We start from the raw sequence: 26,125 nt of genomic DNA, 5'->3' as shown, positions 1-26,125 counted from the left end.
TGCGTATATCAAAGCTTAGAAGCTGGACTATGCTGACGACATGATTCGTGGATGATGTGATGGACACAAATGTGATTACATGTAATCGCCTACCCAGCATTTTCTATAGACTTTGAACATGTTTTTTGACCTCATTATCTTATAACTAAACCATCCTATCTTTATCCAATCGCCATTTCCATTTCATAAACGCACCCCCGGGTTATGAAATACTCGATATACCATTGTACAATGCCCACTGTAGTCGACAGACCACACCTAACAGGTGCTTAGCCCTATACTGGCAGGGTGCATTGACTGACGCTGCTTGAATTCAGGTGCCGATGCGTTGAGTATGCTAACTGGCGACTTATGAACACGATGATTGCGACAGTTAGATGGTTGATTAAACAGCAGCTCGCGCAGGGTAGCGTTGAAGCTAATGGAGATCAGTGGCATAATGCGCGATACGGGTCTGCACCAGTATATTAGACTACTGTCAGGTAGCCTAAGCCATAATAATATAGCAGCAGAATCATTCGCATGTAGGACCCTACAACGAACCATCCAGACTGGAAAACACCTTCATCTGCGTGTCAAAAATACTTGCCTCGGCTGTAGCCTTGAACTACCAGCAATACGTCAACAGTGATAAGAAAGCCGACTATTGCTACTGCCCTGCTTATCTTGCTCTTTAACAACAGCAGCATCTTTCCGGTTATCTGGAGTAAATTTCTTTTCAGGAAACTGGTGCAGCTGGGAGGGATTCGGTGCTGAAATGGATACGATAGCTGTCGGATCGTGAGTATCGGTAGAGACGTCGGCTGCTGGACACTTCGGCCCGACTTCGGCCCACCTTGCGCAGAGCTTAGGTATACCTTCGTAGCAGCTATGTTCGTAGACAAATAAGAACAACCACCCGAACAGAATGCATTACTAGTTATCGTTATTTCCCTTTACGCACTTAGTGCAAAGCCAACCAACAATAGCTGTAATTTGTAAATGGATGTAGGCGATAAGGTGATGTCTCTTGCTCGCTGTGAGAGATTGGTGGGGTTGGGAGTTGCTGTTCTATTGGAGTTGTTGGTTAGTCTCGCAATGGGTCGGGCGTTTAGGATGAATTGGGATGCGAGATGGTGGAGGAAGAGGGAGTGGAGCGTAGTTGAGAGTGTGGAGCTAGTCTGATTCGTACTGTATAAACAGACCGGCGCAGCACACGTGGAGTCGTAGAAGAGGCAGTTCGCTAGGATGCATACAAATACTATAATTAATTTAAGTAGTACTACTCTTAGTCGATTCATAGGTAGGAGACGGGGAAGTGGGCATGTTTGATTTGTGGAGAAGCAATGCGATATATCTCAAGCTTCTTGTGCCTAAATTTCTACTGGGCACTCACTTAATGTGGAACGTATTTTGTTTCATTCTAGGAAAATCAATTCTCTGTCAATTTCCTATGGTACATGTCCTCTCTTTGTTGGCGGTCTAGAAACCCTCTGTTTGGAAGATCTTCGATAGCGCGTTACTGTTGCGCCACTGTCGTCTCGCTTCCTAAGTAACCTAGAAGAGTAGCAATCCTGAATTTTTCTTCGGGATTCCGATCTGCCGCGAACTCCAAAAGCGTTATGTCATCTCGTAGTCTTCGAACATATGTTCTAGCGCTTTCAACCTCTTCCTCATATAGTGTTTCAGAATGCACGATATCGTCGGCATCTGCAGAGGCTATCAAGGGACTCAGACATTTGGACCATATCTTTACCTCAGTCCAGAGTAGAGTGCTTGGAATTTCCCGGATTTCAGTCCCTTCAGTTGCGAATATTCGATCCAATTTAGAAGCGATACATTTTGCCAGTCCCTTCTTCATCGCGTCCATTTCATCGACTATCCTGTGTATCTGCGGCGAGAACTTGTCGTATGTCTTAATAGCAGTTTCGAACTTCTCCCTGCATGCGCGTAATTTGTAGTAAAGCTCATAAGTTCACGGAAAAAAATTCTCGTCATATTGGGATTGCGTTTTGTCCACAAGATGAAGAGAATGGGGAAACAGTTATCCTATGGGTGAAATAGATCTATATATACCGCTTCTCACTATGCTAGAACGGGTTTGTTACTAACACGCTTTCGATATCATGTGGTAAATGGGGGTTGTCAAGTGACCATAAACTATTTGCTTGATGACATGTGCGATGTGAGGTAGCAAACTAACAATCCATGAGTCATCCGATCTGTGCCAAATTTGTTCCTCAGCATATACCCGACTACAAAAAAACATGACTATGCTCTCACAACAATTCTATATGAAAACATTAGTACCTAGATATTTTCCCAATAAGCCCCCAAACTACCGCACCCGAACGATTACAGCGACTCCCAACTTCATCCTGACTATCCAATTTCTGACTTCGAAGACCGCCATCTTGACCCCCAACCATCCAACCATCCCCTCTTCACTTCTTTCCCCGCAGCGCCTCTTCCTTCTCTTCCCTCTCCAACAGCCCCCTCACAATCGTCGCCGCCTCATCAAATTTCGGTGTCCTTTTTCCCTCTCCCCACCTGAATCCAGCCTTGATCAAGAGACTGCAACCCCTATCAATCTCGCCGATAGCATCGGAAAGAATGTCTAGCCACAATCGCCCTGGCCAGTCGTCTCGGTTTAACACGTTGAGAATGTGTACACCGAGCTCGTTTTGTATCTCTAATGTACGATAGCCTTGCACAGCGAGCGCCAGCTGCTGCCGAAAGGTTTCTGGTTGATGGGAGATGAAGTCGAATGTATTGATGGCGTTGCGGAGTCTAGGGATGAGAGAGGAGATTTCTGGGTAGAGCGTGCTGTAGGTAGTGTTTGTCATGGTGGATGTGTGATGAGGGATTTGGGGGCATTAGGTTGGGAAGTGAACTTATATATGTATTCGTTAAGAGTGATTTGTTATGTCGCAGTTGCACCGAGACAGCCTGTTTGACGCATACAAGTCTCGCATTTCCAAGACAATGCGTGTAGGCCAAGAATATGGCAAACGGCAGAACATCTTAACGTGTCTCACCACCACTACCGCTCTTTACCTACAGCGGCCTCTTCATCTCCGCAACCCACACCATAGCCTCAAATCGTCTCAATGACTGATGCATTTGGTGAGGCTGTGTAGACTGGAGTCTAGGAGTTGCATGGAGGCATGGAGGCCTGAGAGTCGATCCGCTCGGGAGTTCATGTTCGCTGTATGCGACGATCTCGGTCGTTCTTAAGACCGGGTTTGCGATATGAATGGGTGATGTTGAAAGTTGGTTGTAGAAGCCAAATACTACTGTAGAACAAACGATGGCAGAATCTTCCGGAAACGACAGGAATACGAGTTGTAATAGTCTATGGAAGCTGGCCGCGCCGATCCAATCGTTAGCCTTCAATTGAATCGGTGTCGTGTTTAGTGAAGGATTGGAACTCCCAAATTGATGTTCTTGTGGCGATCAATACAAACTTTCGAATTAGAATTTCTAATTACCTGGGTACTTATCGGCAGGCATGCGTATTTGTGATAGTGCGCTGGTGGCTCCTGTACAGCTCTCAGTCCGCCTTCTCAAGCGCAGCAACTCTCCCCTCAGCACATCTCTCCGCCGCTGCCCGCCGCTTCGCAGCACGTACTTGGATCGCACACCATGCCACCAACACTACTCCAAATACCATCATTGGAGCTGCCAACCATCGTACCGTTGCCTGCAATCCGTCAGTCATAATGAGGAGCTATGAGAAAAGGTACACATACAAGCTCAGTGCAAGCCCTTCCTCTTTCGCCCGGGTTTTCAGGCGTGATGGCTGATATAACTGTACATGCCGCAACTTCACGCGTACACGTGAAGCGCGTGTTATACGTGTCAAGAGTCTCCGGTCGTTGACAATTTTTCAAGATGTAGTGTTGTAAGATATAGGACAATATGGCTGACGTAAGAGTACCAAGGACCGAAAGTACCGAAAAGACAAGGGCGACTTTATGACTCGATTTCGCTCTAGAGCCGGCATCCTACACAGCACAATCCCGTTAGCTTCACGTATACCAGCCCACCGCACACACCGATTCAAACAACCGCACCATCGCTGAACTTACCCTCACACCCACAGCCATCTCTCCATACCAGAAACCCCACACTCCCACCGCACCAGCAACAACCCCCAACATAGCCCTCACTACCGCAAGCCTCTCAGTGAACTCATTGTACTCCCAAGTAACCCACTGCTGTCTCATCCGCTGCTCATCATACACCCCATCACTCCCTTTCCAAATATACCACTCGAGACCGGGAAGATACCTCTCCAACGACCATTTCGCATGGCCCGCGAGACCCAATGTCACCAACGACGTCAGCAGTAACAAAACGCATATCGTAAAGACTATGCGACGCGATATCGACCACGCCGCCGCCATCCTAGCCTAGGTGAGTCAAGGAAATAGATGGTAAAAGAGGAAGTAAAAGTCTTAAAGAAAGGGAAGAAAGAAAAGGTTTCTAGAAGCCTAGATATCACAAGCGAGATTCGATCGAGGGAGTATGTGCAACCCTAGCCATAACCCCCCTACGCTGCCGATCCACGCACACGCGCATGCCTAAGTGGGCAGTGCCAGATGCCCAATTCCCAATAACCCACCATACAAAGCACTAAACGCATCTCACGCGCAAGTACCGGTCAACTCGGCTCTGCCAAGACCGCGCAACGGTGAAAAACCCCATGTCGTCTGGTTAGGCGTTCCGTTCCGCTCGTTTCCGCACTGCGCCTTGCGTACACGCGCTGGATGCCTTGCGAAGTCTTACCCACCTTCTCAGCACCGGCGGGTGGCAAGACTGGCTGAGAGTGTTATGGGGTCGCAAAATATATGCATAGAGGCTGACATATGCATTGGTTTCTGGGGATGCTGGATGGGTGGAAAAGGGAGGGTGTGGTCGGTGACGATGTTGGGGGTGTGTTATGTAAGCATAAGCATAAGCTTGGGCGCGCGCGTGGCCCCCCAGATCGCTGCACTGCCACTGCCGCCGCGTTTTGGGGCTAGCGGTGAGAGGCTGGGGGCCGAGTCGGATATTGCGATGATCTGCAGGCTACCTGCAAATTGAGTTTCTGACAATGCGAATGGAACTTGGAGGCGTCTAGAAGGATAAGTGAGGCATTTAGTAATTCGACATTGGCGCGTTGAGTCACCAGTAGGAGACAGTGAGGGAGTGAGTGTTTTTGCTTATTTGGCGTGAGATTTCGAATTGATCAGGGGAAGGGCGGCGCAATTCCACTCTGCAAAACCAAAAAAAATCCGAATGTCATCCTCTAAGAACGAATTAAGTCAAGTTTCATATAGCGGTAACAGAAGGGGGGGTCTGGCGGACCTGAGTACAGCACTCATCCCCGTCTCCACAACCCATTCTCACCGACGTCCCTCCGTCCTTCCAACCTCCACTGTATCCCCCAGGGCATCCATCTCTCCCTCATCAAACGCATGCCTATACTTCGTCGCATCCGCGGTATATGTCGGCGCCTCCTGGTACCCATCCCCTGTCATCTCAGGTCTTTCATCGTACGGATTCGCGGCGTCTTCGGGGTTGCTGTATAACGATACGTTGTGGCGTTTCGACCGATTGAGGATGTACAGGATGGCCACACAAGCGATCGCGATGACGGCAAGGCCGCCGACGATGCTATCGGCGATTACGCGGTGTTGTTGTTAAGGAGTTTGGAACTAGTAGCGGCGGCGTCGATGGCGGAGGGTGGGAGCGGTGAGGAGGTAGGTGTGGTGAGGGGGTTCACGAGGGGGTTCGGGGTGTTGTTTGAAGGGGAGATTGAAGGTGAGAGGACGGTTGATGCGTCGGGGGTTGAGGTTGCTGAGTGTTGTTAGTAAGGTGGTTTGTGATGGTTCCAGTGAGAGTATTGGCGTACCGCTTGCGGGTAAGACCTCGTAGACACTTATTTTTAGAGCGTCATGTCGGCCTGTTCAGTCGCAGTAGATGCGTGTTGAGCTGATTAGGCACTGAGAGATTCGAGTTTTATATCGGAATCACATGAGCCGTAGGAACCATCGCTATGGCGACAAGTCAGCAACATGAAGGTGGCTGGTAAAGAACCAGTGCAAGCTGACCATGTACTACTCTTCCCACCGGGGCCGTATACAGTGGTTCCTGAACAACTCGTCCAAGCCGAGCATCACGTGGTAGTAAGCGCAGCAGTTGTGCTCACCATTTGTTTGAAACGCCGTCGACAATGGGCATTTCTGCCAATAGTTATCTGAAGTAGATAGATAGCTGTCTGCTTTCCAGAAGCTTGACGTTGCCCCTATATCACTACTAGTCACTTTTCACACACGTCCACTTCCAGAAATGTACGTACACAGCAGTGGCATCATCCAAAGTCCCAATCACAAGTTACCCAACCGTAATGAAATCCGATGCGGCATACGAGGCAGAGTCTTGCCTCCGAAGTATTGCAGGAGGTGTCGTCAACGACAAAGGGACATGTATCAACCCACCAGCCGCAAGGCTAATACTAGCAAAATGTAAAAAGATCGTGTAGCACATGGTAAGACCTAGCGATTAATCCACCCTGCAGTACCGTACATACATACAAACAAGAAGGAGAACACGGGGAAAAGGAGCAAGAAACGAAGCAACATAACCAATCCCCCATCGCTTCCCATAATTATCAGTCCTAGAGTCGATTCATGTAAAATCTATCCCCCTCCCTCCCCCCCAAGATAACGTCTCAGTACAGGACAGGTACGCCTCGAATATTTCGAGATCCTAGTCAATATCGAGGGTGGCGGTTGATTGGAGTCTAGGCAATATGCGGAGCGTAACCTGACAAGCCACAATCAACATGTGACAGAGATTCATACTGGCCGGATGGGGTGCGGGGCTGGCCGTATATGGTTTGGTTGGCGCCGACCAGTAAGGGCTCCTGTCTCAGTAAAATGACTGTGATACATGGGACTTGTATCAACATTGTTGTACAGTTGTAACGGTACGATCGCCATGGTAGACTACTGGATCTTGCCGTCTCGGCTATGCTCAGTGCTGATGCGTTGTCAATGCTGTGTGTCACCTTACGATATCTCGATAGGATAGACGATGGCTGTGCGAACCGCTGATCTAGTTTGTATCATCAAGTCCAGTCTCAAAGACCGAGTGCGCGAATTTCGGGGCGAAGAATGGGCGACAGTCATGGTGGAAGGCGTATATCATTACTCGCAACAGGTACTATCTCTTTCCTGCGATTAAAAGCAAAACCATGTCCCAACTCTCTTGCCAATCCCTTTCCAGCCCTTCTCTACAGGCTCCATATCTTCTTTTGTATACACATCCGTCTCAAGATCCATCTCGCTTGCCTTTCTGAACGTCGTCTTCTTCAAAACCTTCCACACAACAATCATCAAGAGGAAGACTGGTAGTTCCAGGTAAAAGCTGACAAAGTCCACGGCCGCAAACTTGGGACTAAATGCTGTCCAGCCTTGCACCAGGACGATGAAAATGTTAAGAAAGATGCAAATGTACGGACCCCAGGGGTACATCCAGTTGCGGAAGGGAAGAAGGTGCTCTTTGCCTTGTGCTTTAAGTCCTGCGCGGAATCGGAGGGAGGAGATACCGATGCATATCCAGCTGAGTTGGTTTGAGACACCAACGATGTTTTGCAGCCATGTCCAGACTTGGCCAGAACCCGCGAAAGATAAGGAAAAGAGGATGATGGAGACCACACTTGTCGTCATGACGGAAACCCATGGGACTTGGTAGCGTGTCAACTTTGTAAAAACCTTGGGAGCATGGCCATTTGCGCCGAGTGTGTAGAGTAGTCGCGATCCAGCGTATAGGGCGTGGTTGCCAGCAGAAATGACGCTGGTCAGGACGACTGCATTGACGAAAGATCCTGCCGCTTTCGAACCTGCCATTTGGAATGCGATAGTGAACGGCGATGTCCGGCTCGATTTCGTGCTAAGTCCAGGGTAGTTGTAGGGAATGTTGAATCCAATCATCATCGCCGAGAGGATGTAAAAGAGCAAAATGCGCCAAAACACATTCTTGACCACACGGGGAAGCACACGCGCCGGATCGCGCGTTTCTCCCGCCGTGATAGCAATCGATTCCGTGCCGCCGTACGCAAACGAAGCCGTGACGAAAACCGACGCAAAACCTCCAATACCACCCACAAACGGCGCATCCCCAATGGTCCAGTATTTCCCACCGATATACCCGTACCCAGTATTTCCCCCAGCGTTGACCGCGATGCTGAGCAGGATAAAGATGACAATCGTCACCACCTTCAGCAAACTCAGCCAATACTCCAACTCGCCATAAGCCTTTACGTTGATGATGTTGGCCAATACAATTAGTACCCACACCGCAATACCAACCGCATACCACGGCACATCATCACTCCAATACCGGATTAACAACTGCAACGCCACCAGATCCGCCGCTGTGCTCACAGCATCGTTGAACCAGTAATTCCACGTCAGCGCAAACCCAAACGCATCATCCACGTAGCGACCGGCGAAAGTGCAGAAAGACCCTGCCACTGGCACAAAAGCAGCCATCTCACCGAGAGACAGCATGGTGCAAAAAACGATGAATCCGACAATCGCATAACAGATGATCAGCGACGCAGGTCCGCCAGTTGCAAGAGCTTTTCCAGTACCGAGGAAGAGGCCTGTTCCTATGGTACCACCGATGGCAATCATCTGCACCTGGCGTGCGCTGAGGGAGCGTCGTAACCGGTCTTCGTTGATGACATGTGACGTGTGTCGATCCAGGGAATCTGGCGACGACGCCGCAATATCGTGGGTCCCTTTTTCGGCATCCAGAGCGGTGGCCATGGTTCAGGTAGGAGAAGGAGGAGGTAGGAGGTTGTGTAAACGACACAAGCAAGCAGGCTTCAAGAAGCTTTTACAAGCCAAAAGCCTAGAAGCAACCTTACCATAACTATGTAACATGCGCCACCCGTTCGCGTGCATGGCAGCGATCATTGCGCTTTTTCGCGCTTTGGGCCCGGTAGCACGCCATTTTGCTGGCTGCAGATTGGGCGGGGTGGGGAGGTTAGAGGGCGGGACGACAGGTTCCCTCTGAACGCTGGTGGGGCGACTGGCTTGGCATGTGCTTGACATGGCTTAGCGCTCGTATCCACTCGGTGGACCCCGCCAACATCGAGGCTTGAGTTGTGAAGATGGCGTCATTGCGAGACCCTGCGATGATCTTTGTCTTGACGCCGACGGTGGGTATATGTGAAAGTTTTTGATGGAAATTTTCGTCATGTTCACAAATGCGTGTCATGAGTTGGAAATCTAGAGTGTGGATTTCTCCATCTCTCAGTACGTACGGTGGGGCCTAACAAGCTTCTTACTAAGGCAGACGACAACGTCAACGTTGACGTCCTCATATCTTACTAAGATAATCAACTACCGAAAAGCTTAATCCAATGCTTACGGTTTACATCAAGCAGACACATCCAAGAACATTTCCCTCATCCATCCATCTCACAGTCCTCAAACCTTCCCATCTCCCTTCCCTTTTCCCTTCGCCATGATCATAATAAACAACTTAGCTTCGTGCTCAATCTTTAATGCAGTTAAGCACCAGAAGCATAAAAATGTAAACACCGCAAAGCTTAATATACAGCCAAGTGAATGTTAGCGGGAATCGTTTCACCTTCGCGGAAGCATTCGTAGTCTAGCCAGATACTCTCGTTGACAATTCTTTTCACTCAGCCTAACGCTGTGACGAGGGTTGGTACTACGAGCTGTTTGGTGACTTGGCAGTGTTCGATGATGGCTTTTTGCTTGGTGGAGAGCGAGAGCAAGTGGTGTTTTGGGTTTTTTCTTGCTGTTGTGTTAGCTCCTGTGAGGGAAGGGAGGGAATTTGGACAGCTGGGTAGTGGTCGGGGGTATTTTGGTTAGTAGATGATTTACCCTCTGCGCGTTTGATACTTTTGTGGGTGCGAAACTTCTTCATCCAACTGTTGCACCCCAGAGCATTCAAGGTATAGTCGATGAGTTGTTTTTTGATTTCGTTAGTCGCTTCCGGGTACTCGTTATGAGTAGATCTTTGCGATGATGCCATTCTTATAGAAGCTTGTTGAATCCTTGTTTCGTAAATATAGAATCTTTCAAAGAAATAGATGAAATTCATATACTAAATAGCCAAAACTAAGCGCGCCAATCGTGAGAGTGAGGTAACAAGGGGTGGGTACCAGGAGTAGTACTACCCCTCCACCTACTGCACGGACCACCACCGAGCCCCTCCGCATCCTTTCGCTATATACACCCCAGCTATCTACTACTGACCAAAAGGGCGATTGCCGATACAGCGTGTTTGCCTGTGAATCTTTTCATTCGTTAGATATATCCCTCGGACGTAAAGAGACCTTGTCTCACCTGAAATGCCTCGATCCAGCACGTACCACAGCACAGCGAACCAAGTCGCTGATTTCGGCACTTAGCGATCCACCTCAGATGATATCAATAACATATCGGGGATCGTCTGGGTCATCCCGTATGAGCTCGATATACTCTTCTGGTCCAAATCGTCCCGATGCTCTCGCACCATGTCTTCCAAGTCTGAGATAGCATCGTACCCAAAATATGGTGGCTCCGTTCCCAGTGGCTCTCTCTCCGGACCTACCCGAAGCACACCAACTCTGCTATAAGTACCTTTTCGTCCAGCCACGGGAATGAGCAGAAGACACCTCATCCCTAGAACCCACCACCTCCATATGGGTACCACGTAAACGTCGTAGCCAAGTGAATAGTCGTTTGGAAGACTGTGATGACGCTCCGAATCTTGGTAGATGTCGCACATGCATCGTTTGTCATGGAGACGGGCGGAACCAGAAACCATTGTGTCGCCATTGATCAAATCCCACCATAGCCCAGGCATACGATCACCTGCTGTGTGTCCGTATATTGTAGCCCGTGATATGAGGCTGCAACTAAGGCGCAGTGTGCCGGAAATGACTTGTCCGAAAAGATCGGGTCCGCTGGCCTCGATGTGGACACGCAATACTTGGGCATATAGAACATCGATGCAGCGATTTGGCGTTCGAAGATAATCCCTAACTTGGGAGTATAGAGAGCTGTCGAAGAATCCGGCTTTGTCGGGTTCAATTCTACCCTTTATCTGCAGACTCCGCAACAATCAATCGATCGACATGATTGATTCCTATATAGGTTAAAGAGTTACTTTATTAGGCAGCCTTTAACCTAGATAGGAATCAATCATGCCGATCCGATTGATTGTTGCGGAGTCTGTTTATCTGGGCCCAAGACCATGATGGAGAGATGTAATCATCAAAATCTCTCTGTAGTCTTGTGTCAAGAGAATCATCTTGATTGTACCAACAAGGCTGTTGCTCTAGTTTACTTCTCCATAGCCCTGCCACGTATTGGTCACCAGTCTGATCGTGTACGTTTCTTGCAATTCCTGAAAGGGCAACTAGCCTGTCCTTTGGAAATGTAAAACTCATCTTTGTGTATTGTGGTAGAGGGATAGCCTCAATAGTCAGAAGAGAGGCTGCCGACCCGCAATCGGTAGAGAGTAGAGAACAAGAAGGTATCCGAACAATGAACGGTAGTATTAAGAATGGTGTACGATCCCTGATGTCGAGCTCCTCCACGCGGAGTTGCCCTAAAATACTCAGCCCTAGCGCCGATTACCTAACGCCGAACACGTGACAAGTTACTACACCACAGTATTCTTCAATGATCCTTTGCCAGTTGATGTTTTCAAGTGTTCGCACATCAACGTTTTCATCGTGTTTATTAATAGACAACTCATTGGGAAAGGTTTCACATGCAAAGAGAGTGTTGCATTGACAAACCACTTCTGACTTATTGAAGTGTAGGGTTCTTGGTGAAAGAATCCGTTCTTATAATGCCCAGCCACGGCGTAATAATCGTGAAGAATCATCATTGCGTCCACTTCGGCAACCGAGCCATCGATCTAAACTACAATATATCGGTTGACCTTCGATTTGGACTATATAGTGTCCTCTCCAGAAAGGTTTTCGATCAAAGAAGCAACCAACGGTTCCGTCGATTGCGCCCGTAGCTGCGATGTTGATCGTCGAGCCTCCGTATACAGAACTCATTAGTGACGCTTCTCGTGCCCAGTCATGTGGATCATCCTGGACGATGTATACTGTGAGGGAGTATAAGTGGTTAGGTAGATTTTTTTGGCCTTGACGGGATCTTGATTTTTGGATAAAAGTGCACTGTAGGTACTTACTACAGTAAGTTAGCTATATCACCTTTTAGTTAGGTTTAAAGCGAACCGAATAAGGTAATATATGACTGAGGCTGTTTCTATGAAATAATTCCAGTCGTACCGTGTATCGATCCAAATATAGAAAATATCGAGAGTAGCCGCTATTTCTATTGCATCTTTGATAGAACTTGAAAGAGCACTTGCTGGAATCTCGGTTTTAAAAGAGCTAATTGCATCGGTTGTCAACGTAGTAAACGAACTTTGACCCCAACAGTGACTTAAAGTAGCATAGTGCCGTACGTTTAATAGATTGTCGCCGATACATAGCCGGGGACTAGAAAGTTTCGTCGAAACCAGCCTTGTAGACAGGAAACCTAGTGTTCTTTTACATCGTGGGTGTGATTGCGTACACCTAGTCAGCCAGGCTTTAGCTTGCGGTAGAGCATCCCTAGTGTTACCGGTCGTATCAACTCTAGGAGGGGTATCGGATGCTATGTATACCACAAACGTCATTGGAACAGTCGTTTGTGGACATAACTTACGTAGTAGCGATGTTTTGGCCAGGTAGATCATCAGATTACCGTACGTGGTGATCCCCTCATCAGGTAATTCGGTAGGGACTTTCGTAGACATTCCCAGTACCGTTTTTGCAGAAGATGGAACTGGAACCTTGTATTTCAGGTCCAGGGTAAGCATGTCAAACATCGTGGATGAAGCAGACACGATAGATCCTTCACACGCAGGCTGCTCACCTATCGCTGACCGAGGCAAGAACTCAAATCTTCCCTCCAAGACCTCTGTAATGGCAAAATGGCACAGAGAACAGCCTTGCGAGGCCGAATCCTTCATATCTTTCCAATCGTTGTAATACAGCAATGGGGTTGTACGGTCAGCCGAAATTGATCTGCAAAACCTGCAAAGTCCTCCGCGTGTTGCATCAACATCTCTAAAGATCCCACGAGATACAGGTGTAGTGTACGCCTTCTCTCCAAGAGTCTCAGAATCACGCTGGGTCAACCGTGGCCAGGGTGGCCATGAACCGTCGAATACTCCACGAGAGTTAACAGCAATCCGCCCTTCCCCAGCATTCCCACTGGCCCCCTCCACGCGCACCACTCCATCTCTTGCCCCATTCTCGATTTCTCCGCCGTCCGTCATATCGCGCGCTTGCCTCCCCGTGCGTGTCCGTAACTAGCGTAAAAAAGAGAAAAAAAAAGAGCACGCCGCAGACTCTCGAGTTAAAAATCCAAGAAACAAACACGAGACATTCAAGATGCGGGGCTATTCAATCAAGATAAACGCTGCCTACTGCCTAGATGGCTGTGCCTCATACCTGCATCCGCCACCCCGACCCCTGTCAGCCAGCCTCTCATTAGGAAGCAGGCATGCAAATCTGTGTCGTGCGATATGCGAGTTTGAGGCTGATATATTATCTTGCGCGCGCGAGCTATCAAGCTTATAGTTGCGAAACAAACTTGTACGCCAACAAGAGTGATGCTACAGGGTGATTCGTGACGCTGAATTGCCAAATTTTCTGATCATACGGTTCAACTCCACACGAGCACCATGATTGCCGAAGTCTTATCGTCTGATATCATAACAACATGATGCAAACCAGATTACCGGTCTGTGTCAGGTTAAAGCGGGATGGAATGATGTAGAAAAAATCTGTAGCAGCAATGTTGAGATAGAAAGGCGAGGCAAGAGCTGAAAGCACGAAGGAAGGAAAGTGGAGCCGATTCTCGTCAACGCCAAGACAACGGGCAGCAAGTACAACACAACATTGATTAGAGTATTGTACGAAAAGTCATCATCATAGATAGCGTAGTAGAAGTAAGTAGCTCTAGCGACCGTCCCATCATACCATGAGGGCCCATATCATCACCCCCTATACTATAACACCCCAGCCACGCATACCAAGCACAGCGCCCATCCCATCCCATTCTTTACCACACCTCCAACTGTACCGAAAGAACCGAAAAGAGAACAAGAAAAACACCATCACAAATTCCCAATAACAACCATAAACCTCAATTTCCCATCCGTCTTCTTACTCGCGGCCGGATTAGCATCCGCCAGGGTATCATCACCGCCACCAGCACCACCACTAATAGTAATCTCATCCAGCATAAGCGTGCTACTCTTCCAGCCCCAACTCTGACTGAAGTTGAAGCGATCGGGTGCGCTTTCGTAGATACTCAGCATACGTCCGCCCTTGGAGGGGCTGTAAATTTTGAAGTAGGTTTTGATTGTAGGACGGCCGTCGACGTAGGGGGGTAGGGCGGGGATGACGGGACGGGTTCTGCGCTGTGCGCGGGAGGCGAGGGACGGGTTGGCGTAGGCGGCTGCGTCCGACTCGTCGTTGTCGGAGGTGTCGGATTCGTGTTCGGAGGGGGAGTAAGGGGCGTGGGCGAAGGAGGGTGAGTCTGCGGTGTCTGCGTCTTGAGGCGAGGGGGAGTTAAGGTTCTGGAAGCCCCATTGTGAGATGCCGCGGGTGGGTAAAGAAGGGATGTGGCTGGCGCGGTGACGGCCTAGATTACTGGTAGAGAACAGTGGGTTTCGTAGACCGGGAGAGCCCATGGTAGGGTCGGGATCACCACCGCTTCCAGATGTATCTTCCTCGGCCGCAGGATCCATGAACGGGACGCGAGTGCTGCGTCGTCGATCCCGTCGATCGCCTCGCATTAGTACCTCTCGCTCCAATTGACCGATACGTTCATCGACCGATCCATTGCTCTGCTGTATTAGAGTACTGGAATGACTGCTCTCTTCCACTTCTCGTTCCTTCGCCCGGTGCAAGTAAACACCGAGCTGAACATTCTTAGCAGAGCGAACCTTTTGAATGTAGATGTTCCATAGAGAGCCTGCATAGGATACTGTCCTTGAGTATACACGCTTTTTCTCTTTTAGGAAACGCGGGTTCGGGAACTCGGCAGAGAAGCGGAAGGGCGGAAACTCGGTATAAGCAATGGGCTTGGGTTGTCCGGCATTGCCACCACCGGCGGAGATAGGACGCGGTGCAAAGTCCATACGGGTATTTGGGTTAGTCAAGGTTGACGGAGTAGAGGCAAAGTCGGTAGCCCATTGTGCGTCCTCTGGCTGTATGGTGGCAGATAGACGCGACGCATGGCGCTGGAAAGAGTTGGACGTAGTGACGACAGGATCAGCACCGTTGCCAAGGACGATGTTGCAGTCAGAGCTGGGTATCCAGAACTTGCGCGGCTTGCCATTACCATCCCAGCTATCCGACTCGATATCGCCGTCAACTTCAGCTTTCGTCTCGACCTGCTTTCCTTTGACTGTCATTTCGCTCCCACTCTTTGTCGCAGCATTGCCTGCTTCGGGCGCCGGAGGTGTCTGGCATAGGCCTAGCTCCTGAGCAGACTCATCAGTGTTGAGCACCCTCTGACGGAGAGCGAGCTGCTGCCACAAAGCGTTGGAGATGACTCTCTCAGGCATGACCGGCAGTCCGAACACGTCACGAGCGTTCCTAATAAACTCAAGCTGCTCATATTCCATGTGAATGTAGTGTATACCTTCATCCAGCAGCACGAGTATGCGCTCAACGTCCGGTAGGGTATAGAGAGTGAGCCAGTCTGCCTGCGCATCTGATGAAGAGTTTGCAGTTGTCAGGGCGTTCTGACGATAGACACCGTCAAAGCGAACGGCCATCAAGCGGAGAGAGTTGGGTGCCTGGGGGATAGGCTTCTGGCCACGCAACATCAGGCCAGCCTCAACAGCAGCATGTCGTAGACGACGGTCGAGAAGGCGCTTGGAAAGTACCCATCTATCCCATTCGCTGTGAACGAAGAAGCCGTCCGACCCTACGAGCTCACGGATGATGTCACCCGGCATGTCGTCCCAGTACTTGATTGGCATCTCCCAGCCATTCCTGCTGAGCATAGCCTTTGCAGACTCGAGTATGCGGTCGCCAGATCTTCCGTAGTAGTTGGATGTGACGAGTCGGATAAGATAGGCAAGCGTTTCCGGGGCCATCTGTCTCAGGATAGATTCGATCGCCGAGTCAATCAGGTCCTGCATCTCCAACCAACAACCCGTCGCGAACAGGCCAATAGCTTCCGCATCCGACTCTTTCGAAATGTCGACGCCATAGAGTTTCCGTATGGCCAGTTCAAACGAGGCTTGTGTTATACTGGAGTCGATCTCCTCGGGATGCAGAACAACCTCCTTGGACTGGCTTTCGAGCCATGGCTCGGAGAGAGCGGTGGTGAAGAAGGGGGCGCGGTCGAGGATGAGACGGTGCAGGGGATATCGCTGGCCAAATGCTATAATGGTGATGTCGGAATGGCGTCCTTCGAGCAGTCCGCGAGTGTAGAGGTGGTCGGGGAGGGGTATTGCTTCGCCTGAAGCTGACAATGTTAGCCTTTGCCCTGCTCAATCTGTGTTGAAGAAATTACCTCGCAGGTAGAGCGGGCCTGTCGCATTGTTGTAGGACGGCGCTCTTGACCCTGATACGGCAGCGCTTTCGCTGAACAGTCTGCTTATGTCGGTACGGACAGCATGCTCTGAGCGCATCAGGTCCAAAGTGGTGCGCCGCCTTCCCTGTTCCTCGAGTGGTGTAGTTGGGTCGTCGGCGCTCTTCTGGGCCCGATCAATCTGCGTCTGCAGTTGGACGATGGGCGCGCGCTCGTCCGAGGCGTGCTGTCTTGCCGGTCGCTTGGCCATGTTTACATGGTTCGCTAGCGAGGGCATGGAACGCGAATAACTGAGAGACCTGATATGACTCGCATGCGTTCCACGACTACTGCCAACGGGCTCGGGGGGTTCAGAGGGAGGCAAGGCGGGTATGTCTGGCGAGAAGAGACTGACGTAGGGGGTGCTACTCGAGCTTGCGCCTACGCCTCCTTCTGCACGCTGACTCTCGCCTGAGGCCCATGTCCCGCTGCGATTCAGCCCACCAATCTGCGCTTGGTCTTCATGCTCGATGTTGCTGCTCGCGTGGGTAGTGGGCGGCTGATGAGCGGAGTCCATGCTATGCTATATGCTGGGTTTGAAGTACATGGGGGGTGAAGTTTGGTCGGTGTGTTTGCGACAAATACGCCCTGGATGAGATGGAAAAAGAACCAGTCAAAGCCGGAGAATTTGGAGGGACGACAAGGTCACGCACACAGGTGAAAATGATAAAAGTCGCACATAGGGAGCGGCGGAGAAGATGGCAAAAAATCACGAGTCGAGGCTGGGTGCATCACGCTGTCGTGCTGGCCAACGGCGATCTTCACTATGAAGGGTCCGGTGATGCAGTTGCGGTGATGCGGAGTGGGTCGGGCGCTGGACGTCGCTTCCGCCTGTCAACCTGCGATATGCAGGGATCTTTGCTTGGCGTCCCGCCGGCGAACCACCGAAAAGCCAAAGTCAATGACATGATCACTTGAGTCGTTCTTTCCTCCCTGCCAGAGGTTGCTGCCATGGCTTCAGTATTCCAAGCATTCCCGCAGCTGCGGAGTGCTGCACCTCGACTCTCGCGCCGCCTATTCGTATCCAGACCATGCCTCAACTCGCCGATTCGATCTGCCGTCTCCGCTCCACGATCTTCGTCCCGACCCTCTGTCTTGCAATCGGTGAGATGGAAATCGACCCAGCCGTTGCGGAACAGCGCCACTATTGATGCGTCGAATGCGGGGAGAGTCATACTGGCGGAAGAGGTAGCCACGACTAAGGGAAAATCGAGTACCTTCCCAAATACCAGCTCCAAGAGCGTCGCATACTGGCTGCTGGGTAGTGCTGCGAGCGTTTTTGGTATAGTCGTCTTTGGAGGCTTGACTCGACTCACAGAGTCAGGGTAGGCACGACCAACACCTCATCCCTCGCACCTGCTAAGTTTCTCAGGCTGAGCATCACCGAATGGCGTCCCGTCACTGGCTCACTATGGCCAATGAGCCAGGCCGAGTGGGATAGCGAGTTTACAAAATACAAATCTTCGCCTGAGTTTGCACAACTCAACTCTGGTATGGACATGGCCGACTTCAAGCAAATCTACTTTATGGAATGGGCTCATCGACTATGGGGTCGCGTCATCGGTGTTACTTTCCTCCTGCCCACTGCTTACTTCATCGCCCGTCGTAGAGTTGCACCGGCGGTCGCATGGAAGCTCGTTGGTATTTGCGGCATGATTGGCTTCCAGGGCGCCATTGGCTGGTGGATGGTCAAGAGCGGGCTCAAGGACGACCTCTTCGAACCCGGCAGCCACCCACGTGTCAGCCAGTATCGATTGACTGCTCATCTTGGCACTGCTTTTGCTGTCTACTGCTCCATGGTCCTCACTGGTCTCTCCATCCTCAAAGAACACCGCATGCTAGCGGACCCCGCCGAAGCTGCCGAAACTATCAAAGCGCTGCAGCACCCCGCTCTCCGTGTCTTTAGAGGCTCTGTCGTTGGTCTTACTCTCCTTGTCTTCACCACTGCCCTCTCTGGTGCCCTTGTCGCCGGTCTCGATGCTGGTCTGATCTACAACGAATTCCCATGGATGGGCCTTGGACTAGCACCGCCCAAGAAGGAGCTGTTGGACCCCTTCTACAGCCACGTCCCTGATCAGTCAGATCTAGTTTGGCGCAACATGCTTGAGAACCCTTCTTTCGTTCAGCTCGACCACCGCATCCTCGCCACCACCACGTTCACTGCCATCATGTCTCTCTTTGCCTACACCCGCTTTGCCAAAGGCGTGCGCGCAAAACTACCAAAGGAAGCTAACAAAGGCGTCCAGGGTATGGTCCATTTGGTAACTCTACAGGTCACCCTCGGTATCAGCACACTCATCTACATGGTCCCCACATGGCTAGCTTCCGCCCATCAAGCTGGAGCTCTCGCCCTCTTGACCGGCGCGGTTGTCCTCTTCAGCAGGATCACTCTGCCTCGACGAGCCATACTGCGTCAGATCATGAAGCCGCACGCTGCTAGAACCCAGGCTACCCCACACATCCACTCGCGTCTCGAAGCCGCAAAGGCAGCCGAGAAAGCATTGTAGCATCGCATCGCATCACTCACACACCACTTACATTCACGTGAATACTTTGTACGATAGATATAGAAGAACCAATTGCATTTTTGAACTTTGTATATTAGAAAGAGATCAAGAAGATATGCAGCATGTAGGAAATCCTCCACTTTTTCCAACCCTTCTCTCTCTCTCTTCGTCGACGGACGCGACTGAGCTCATGCAAAACGCCTGGAATGATATGAATGCAAGGAAACAATGCACGCTTGTAGACGGAGTGGGTATCTGTCTCAGAAAGGACTCTCCGTCGTCATGGAAGTAAACCTTGCCGAACGCAATCAAGAAATGGAAGAATGAGAACAATGAAATAACAGGAACCTCGCAGACCCGCTACCTGGCTAGCCGACTGGCTGGCTGGTTGGAAACGATGTTTGATTTTTTTGAACTTTTGAACTCTGGTGGTCTGTTGTTGTTGTTGTTGTTGTTGTTTGTGTGAGGTAAGGCTAAGAGGTTCCTTTGTTGGAACCGGTTGAGTGCGTTTGAGTTTTTGAGAGTTTAAGCACTTGGCGTATTCGTGTGGAATTTTGGGCGAAAATTCGTATGTTTTTTGGTGTTGTGGCGTTTAGTTGGCGTGTTGACGAGAGTAGGTAATTGTGAAACTCGTGTCGTTTGTGAGGTGAGCGAAGAGGTCGAAAAGTTTGGTGGTAGAGGTTTTTTGTGGAATGGTGTGGTAGGTGGTTGTTTGGTTTGGTTCAGGTTTTTGTGTTTTTTTGTCTTTGGTTTGCACCTGTTGTGGTGCTTGCGGGGTGATGAGTCTGAGCAGGACTCTCCGCTCTTTCTGTTGTTTTTGTTTCTTCTGTTTCGTTGCTCCTCTCCATCGCTTTTTGGTATGTTGTTGTGTTTTTGACCTTCGTAGTCCCCAGCTTTTTTTCTTCGTAGTCCTGATTGTTTTGTGCTCCGTAGTCCCCGCCTTTTGGTCTTTGGTATGTTTTGGTTTTTGTCCTTCATAGTCCCCATCTTTTTGTCTTTGGTGTGTTTTTGGTTTTTTGTTCTTCGTAGTCCCCGTCTTTTGTTTTTTGTTGTGTTTGGTGATTCCCCACTGGTTTCGTCCTCCGCATTCTCCCTGTCCTGTTGTGATTGTCCGATTTCCCCGTGTTTTTGCCTTTGCCACTTCCTTCCTTTTCATCTTAGTGGTTCCCATCTTTTTCCCATGTTGCCCATTCTCACATCTTTTCGCTTTGTGATGCTTTTGATGCCTTCCACATCTTTCTTATCTCTGCCGCCGTCTCAGGGTTTTCCATGTTTCCCACAGTCGCCTGCTTTTGTTTCTTTTCCATCTTCACCTGATTCGTTTGGTCTGTCTCCCATACTGATCTTCTTTTGTCTTTCTCCCATTTTGACATGCTTTCTGTCTTTCTCTCATTTCGAAATGTTTTTTGCCTTTCTCCCATTTTGAAATTTTTTTGTCTTTCTCCCATTTTCCATGTGTTTTTGTGCGACTGCCTATGACTCCCCACAGATACACAGCCACTCCTCATCTTCACGCGCCTAACATACCGAGACGTCTCCCGGAATGCTGGCACCTTGCTCTCAGGGCGTCCCCTTCGAGCAAGGCTGGCTACGTGAGATGATTTGTAGCTGTGATTAGCGGGGAATGATAGCAACAGTCGCTTTTTTATCTTAATTTTTTTTCAACTTGATATTCCTCCATGGAGCTTACCAGCTCAATTTCCGCTGATCGCAAAGTTGAATGGTGGCGGTGACCTCGACGCCCGACTTGGTATGAGGATCGGGGTAGTCGAATGAAAGGGCTGCATCAATGCTTGCGCCAGCCGCGAGAGCGCTTGGGGCGGATGTCATCATCTGTCATCTCTACATCGTCGTCGCATGGGCGTTTCGCGCTAAAGCCTTGGGACTGGTTAGCATTGCGGTTCTGCTGAGTTGCGTGGTTTCGATGACCGAATGGCTGGTTGCTTCCGCGGTTTTGCTGGGATGCGGCATTTCCTTGCCCAAAGAATTGGTTGCCGTTGCGGCTCTGTTGGAATGGGTTGTAGCCATGTCCAAAAGTTTGGTTGTTTCCGCTGCTCTGCTGGAATGCGACATTTCCTAGTGTAGATGAGTGGTTGCCGCCATAGCTGTGCTGAGATGACTGGTTGCCATCGCGGCTGTTGTGAGGTGCGAGGCCCTCACGTCTAGTTGCATAGGCTTTAGAGCTTCGTGCTTTCGAACTTCTGAAGGTCTTCTCGCAGTCTTTCTGGAACGCGATCCACCTTTCAGCAGGGGTTTGAATCTGCCGGCCGCGGGAGGACCCAAAGCCACCACTTGGCTGGGTGTTCTGGAATCCCTGAAAGCTGTTGAATTGGCCAAATGGAGATGCAGCACCGCTTGAGATGGCATCTTGCTGAGGAAGTGGGGTTTGCGGCTGCCAGTTCAGTGACCCGGTCTGTTGCTGCATGCTTCGCGGGCCTTTAGGTGCATTCGGAGCTGGTGTTTGGCGCCGGGATTGCACTTTCGTATGCTCTGCTTTGATGCGTTCTTTCATGGTAGCTTTGCGCTCAGGAGTGTTGATGTGCTGTTGGAGACCCGAGCCCTGCGTCCTCGGTGTGGGAAGCGGCTGGCCTTGTTGTGATGCTACTGGTGACTGAATCTGCCCATACCCACCAGCCGTGTTGCTTGGATTGGTGTGTTTACGGGACTTAGAGCTATGCAGGTATACACATCCTGTTCCAGAGCAGTTCTGAACCGGACATAGGACACCCTGCAGCGAGTGATCGTAAGCACACAAATCTCCCTTGTTACATCCCGACGGGCGGTTCACGAACGAACAAGCATTGAAATATTTTGCGCTCTTTGGTCCGTCTGTAGCTGGGGACATCGAACCAGTTGCTTGAGAATATCCAGAAGCCTGATCCTGCTGGTGGATGAAGCTACAGGTATCGCCAAATTTGCAAATTCTGCCCTCGGCGAAGTTCTTGCACACTTTACCCTTGTTCATGTGGGAGAACAAGCAGACGCCGTTGAGTTCTCCAGCGCAGCTATCAGGCTTGTTAACGTACGGGCATGGTCGGTTGAAATTCCCAGATATGACTTGGGAAGGACCTTGAGTCGCCTGTTGTGCCAACTTCTCCTCGGGGGAGAGATGCACGTAACAACACTTATTCTTTTCGTTGAACTTGCAAACCTTGCCTTCCTGGTCTGACTTGCAACGTTTGCCTTCGTTATCGTGGTTGTACTGGCATACGTCTGCTACGCGGTCTTTGCAGCCTTCCTGCGTGTTGACCATCGGGCACGGCCTCTTAGAGAGATCCGACTGATGCTGGACGCGAGGTTGAATCTGGTTCATCATCTTCTGTCGATGATCAAGTATCGAAAGCATTTCATCTATGGCAGCTGAACGTTGATGGCTGTTCAGGTACAATGCAATGCGTTTTCTAGTCAATTCGATGTGCTCAAACGTCCGGTTGCGATAATAAACCTGCCTGAGCAAAGATCTGTCGTTATGACCACCTTCCGGTATCTCTGTGACCAAGGCAGTGATGTTGTCCAAGTAGGTCATGTGAATGTTAGACCACTTTAGAAACTTGTCTTCATCAAAGCTCCAAAAGCCAAATTCACTCTTGTTGGGATCAACGTTGACGTTTTCGTAGCTCTCGGGTGTAAGCACTCCCTGAGCATCTTGATTAGCCGGGATCGTCAGGGAAGACTCGTCAAAGATTTGGAGGATCATAACCTCAGAATCATCCTGCTGTACGGAATCATCTCTCTGCATCGTGTTGATCATATCAACATCAGGATCATCTAGGTGGGCGAGGAAGCTACCCCAGCTACCGACACCGGGCTTTCGATACAACTCGTCGAGATACTCTGACATATCTGCCCGCTTCGGTAGACCACTAGCGCCTCCACTTCCAGAAATGCACCCAGAATCGCCGAAGATGAGAGTCTTCCAGATGTGTTGCAAAGTGTCGTGAACTTCTCTTACAAGATCAATGTTTTCGCAAGGATCTGCAGTCATCCCGATCGCCAAAATAAGCCTCGTGAGGCCCTTCTCGTGACTTGTTCCGAAATTGATCGATTTAGCCAATGCGGATCGCAAACGGTTGGAGTTGCGAATCTTGTTCACATGTTCGTAGAAGACTTTGTATGCCTCATCAACGGTTTCAGTCACTGCTGTCTTGGCCTCAGGATTGGCTTTCCGGATCTCCAGATACTGTAACTCTAATTCGGGAGTAATGACTCTGTCTCGCTCATTGCAGATCGTTTGCATTTGAGGTATCAGGTAACTCACGTCCTCGGCCAAAATATTGTTGCGGAAAGGATCTAGCAGCGCATCCAGCCATGTTAAGTAACCGAGAAGTCGTGCTAATGTTGCATAGTCGTACAGCCCCTCCTTCAAGATATCATTGATATTGGAACTACCCAACATAGGGAAGTCAACATCGAAAAACTTGTGGAGTTTGGAGCGGCATTCGTCCTCGGAGAGTGTCAGATTTTGCAGAACCTTGCGAACCAAAGGTAGACAATGTACAACCCTCACATCTGCCAGTGCTTGCCCATTCAGCTGGGCCACGACGGAGAACTTGTGTTCAAAGTCCGAGACGAAACTCTGGACTTGCAAGTCTTTCAGGAACTCATACGTGGACGTAGTGTGGAGGGCCTTGGGTGGCTTTCGAGCTACTTTGGGCCATCCTGGAAGACAAATCTCGCTCTCTGATCCGTTGTAGAGAAGTAGACCGCAGATTCTCCGAAGAATAATGCGAAGAGTGCCCATGACTTCAGTATCACCACCCGGTGCATGTTCAGCAAGAATGAGCAGCTTCGAGATATCGGTTGGGTTGAGCTTGCTCGCTGCCAAGAGATTGTTGCGAGTCTCATTCGAATTCTCGGCCTTCCAGATCTGGGCATTCCTCTCGTCGATGATTTTCCGGATATCGCAAGAAGTATTCATTTCCAAGCATAGATCCTCCACTGGGAACCCTTTCCTAATTCGACCAAGTGCTCGCGTGACCTTTTGCTTGTCCTCTTTGTGGATGATCTTCTCAAATGACCAGACCAACATGGATTCAAGCAACAAAAGGGCGCGGAGCAAGTTGCTGCAATCTTTGGGTTTTGACCAGCATGACTGGTTGAACCATTCTGATTTGAAGCCATTGGCTTCGTCCAGATTATATTCGAAGGGGAGAAAAACTTCCGCGATGTTGCCCATGTATTTCTTAAACCATTTGGAGATACGCCTCGTGGGGCGTTTGTCATCTTCAGGTTCTTCGGCATCATGATCCTTTATGATGTTCATAAGGCGAGTCCGTATCTCATCCAATGAACCCTCATAAAACTCGAGTTGTGCGACACGGTTCATGAAGTTATCGAGAGCTTCGAAAGACTCCGGAGTACTTGAAAGATCCTCAATGTTGCTGCCAAAGCTGCTCTGACTGGCCTCTTGTATGTCGATGATATCATCGGAAGTTGGTTCGACGGCAACAACGGTAGCAACAGCATCTAACATAACGACGCTGTCGAGAATAGCATTGCCATTTTCATTGCTGGCTGAAGAAATGTGTTCATTCGACTCTGATGCTGGAGACTGTTGCGTGACCGAATCATCGTCGCTCACATCAACAGAGTTAGACAACTGTTGCGCAACTGCCTCAACATCGTCTACCTCGAAAGACTCAGGAAATTCCATAAAGATTCCACTATCTTTGAAGTTGTTGCCATCTTCTTTCACGATATCGGCAGGGTCTTGGGCAGTTGGCTCTTCTACAAAGGAGACAGCGGTATCATCGTCAACGTTGCTTCCAGAACTGCTCTCATCGTCCACTTCGACAGTAATATCAGTGGTCGTTAGCGGCACCTCCTGTTCAATATCAACTGCCGCAGGAGTGAAAATTGTAGTGATGGCCTGGGTTGTCGGATTCTGAGAGGTAGCGTGAGGGGATGTGGAGGGAGATGTAGAGGGAGATGCGGAGGTGATTGCGACAGAAATTGTGGACGTATCTGCACCGATAGGAGTAGAAGAGGTTGTGACGGGAGGTATTAGATCGACCGGTTCAAAAGGCGTGGGAGGGGTTGCCATAGTAGATGTAGAGGACCATGAAGTCACAGTGGGTGCAACCTTTCGAGGATCAAAGAGGGGCACAAAAGCCTCCACACGCTGGCCAATTTCCGCCACCTTATCCTTCGTCGACCTTTTGGCCCGTGTCTGCCGAGGTATCTGAGATAGCGGTTTGTTGTTCCGCACTTTGTTGAGGTGAATAGTGTCAAGATGTGCAATCTTGTTACAAAGCCTGCTTCCTAGGAATCGATATGCGTAAGAAGCCCTTGCGAGAAACTCAGGCGTCTCGTGCGCCTTGCGAGCATGTTCGGGGTCTAACCCATTAGGGTACGGGAGATAGGTTTTCTATTACGGGACATTGTCAATATCATGCCTTCAGATGATGAACGATGACAGTGACTTACGTTGTCGGTCCGAAGACCCTGGGGAACTGCTAGTGTGGATGATGCCGCGACTATGTTCTGATAAATAGTATTAGCAGCGTCGCGCGGACAGGAGGATGGGACGAGGGCACTTACATGGTGACCAGTGGGAGTGGTAGTTTGATCAAGGTAGGCTGCATAAGTGCGCTTATAACCTCCCTTGGGGGAACCTTCCTTGAAGGGGATGCGGAGGGGGGGTATGCCCGACATCCTCTGGGATGTTTGGGCGATGTCGCACTTGAACAGGAACTGGTGACCAGGTATGTGTGGGTGTGGGTGTGGATGAGTTTGGGGGTGGGGTGGGGGAGGGGGGGGGAGCTGCAATATATATGTGCAAGAACGGGAGTGATGGGTACGCGGGAGATTAGCGCGTGACGTCAAAGTCGAATAACGCGTTGCCAGTAGCACGTGGTTGATGTGGAGTGGGGAAGCGCAACGGATGGGTGCAAAGGGCGCAGTGGGTGCAGTGATAGGGTAGGCGGGGGAGATCATTAGCGCGTCGTGTAAAATCGATCA

At 50.1% G+C, this 26,125-nt stretch overlaps 8 protein-coding genes across 8 annotated transcripts; 2 read left to right on the top strand and 6 right to left on the bottom strand.

Moving 5' to 3' along the window:
• Positions 1-1,498: 1,498 nt before the first annotated feature.
• PtrM4_052190 (uncharacterized protein) lies at positions 1,499-1,849 on the bottom strand (the record flags this gene model as incomplete). The annotated part of the gene is made up of 1 exon (XM_066104949.1): positions 1,499-1,849. One exon carries the CDS (start codon positions 1,847-1,849, stop codon positions 1,499-1,501), a length of 351 nt encoding a protein of 116 aa, XP_065959513.1.
• A 574-nt stretch (positions 1,850-2,423) lies between these two features.
• Positions 2,424-2,825, bottom strand: PtrM4_052180 (uncharacterized protein; the record flags this gene model as incomplete). The annotated part of the gene is made up of 1 exon (XM_001936977.1): positions 2,424-2,825. The coding sequence occupies one exon, from the start codon at positions 2,823-2,825 to the stop codon at positions 2,424-2,426; it is 402 nt and encodes a 133-aa protein (XP_001937012.1).
• Positions 2,826-6,360: 3,535 nt separating this feature from the next.
• Positions 6,361-6,513, bottom strand: PtrM4_052170 (uncharacterized protein; the record flags this gene model as incomplete). The annotated part of the gene is made up of 1 exon (XM_066104948.1): positions 6,361-6,513. One exon carries the CDS (start codon positions 6,511-6,513, stop codon positions 6,361-6,363), a length of 153 nt encoding a protein of 50 aa, XP_065959512.1.
• Positions 6,514-7,208: 695 nt separating this feature from the next.
• On the bottom strand, positions 7,209-8,666 carry PtrM4_052160 (LysP, Amino acid transporter; the record flags this gene model as incomplete). Its single annotated transcript, XM_001936974.2, has 1 exon — positions 7,209-8,666. One exon carries the CDS (start codon positions 8,664-8,666, stop codon positions 7,209-7,211), a length of 1,458 nt encoding a protein of 485 aa, XP_001937009.2.
• Positions 8,667-9,504: 838 nt separating this feature from the next.
• PtrM4_052150 (uncharacterized protein) lies at positions 9,505-9,615 on the top strand (the record flags this gene model as incomplete). The annotated part of the gene is made up of 1 exon (XM_066104947.1): positions 9,505-9,615. One exon carries the CDS (start codon positions 9,505-9,507, stop codon positions 9,613-9,615), a length of 111 nt encoding a protein of 36 aa, XP_065959511.1.
• Positions 9,616-14,320: 4,705 nt separating this feature from the next.
• Positions 14,321-17,175, bottom strand: PtrM4_052140 (Periplasmic protein TonB; the record flags this gene model as incomplete). The annotated part of the gene is made up of 3 exons (XM_066104946.1): positions 14,321-14,340; positions 14,391-16,553; positions 16,602-17,175. 3 exons carry the CDS (start codon positions 17,173-17,175, stop codon positions 14,321-14,323), a joined length of 2,757 nt encoding a protein of 918 aa, XP_065959510.1.
• A 434-nt stretch (positions 17,176-17,609) lies between these two features.
• On the top strand, positions 17,610-19,165 carry PtrM4_052130 (CtaA, protein required for cytochrome oxidase assembly; the record flags this gene model as incomplete). The annotated part of the gene is made up of 2 exons (XM_001936971.2): positions 17,610-17,983; positions 18,031-19,165. The coding sequence occupies 2 exons, from the start codon at positions 17,610-17,612 to the stop codon at positions 19,163-19,165; spliced, it is 1,509 nt and encodes a 502-aa protein (XP_001937006.1).
• A 1,786-nt stretch (positions 19,166-20,951) lies between these two features.
• On the bottom strand, positions 20,952-25,819 carry PtrM4_052120 (zf-CCCH multi-domain protein; the record flags this gene model as incomplete). The annotated part of the gene is made up of 3 exons (XM_001936969.2): positions 20,952-25,532; positions 25,592-25,648; positions 25,706-25,819. 3 exons carry the CDS (start codon positions 25,817-25,819, stop codon positions 20,952-20,954), a joined length of 4,752 nt encoding a protein of 1,583 aa, XP_001937004.2.
• Positions 25,820-26,125: the final 306 nt, after the last annotated feature.

The sequence above is a fragment of the Pyrenophora tritici-repentis genome, chromosome 10, assembly GCF_003171515.1.
Source record: "Pyrenophora tritici-repentis strain M4 chromosome 10, whole genome shotgun sequence".
In the NCBI taxonomy this organism is placed as follows: Eukaryota; Fungi; Ascomycota; class Dothideomycetes; order Pleosporales; family Pleosporaceae; genus Pyrenophora; species Pyrenophora tritici-repentis.
Note: the sequence above shows the minus strand (reverse complement) of the source record. Positions and strands in the feature narration are given on the sequence as shown.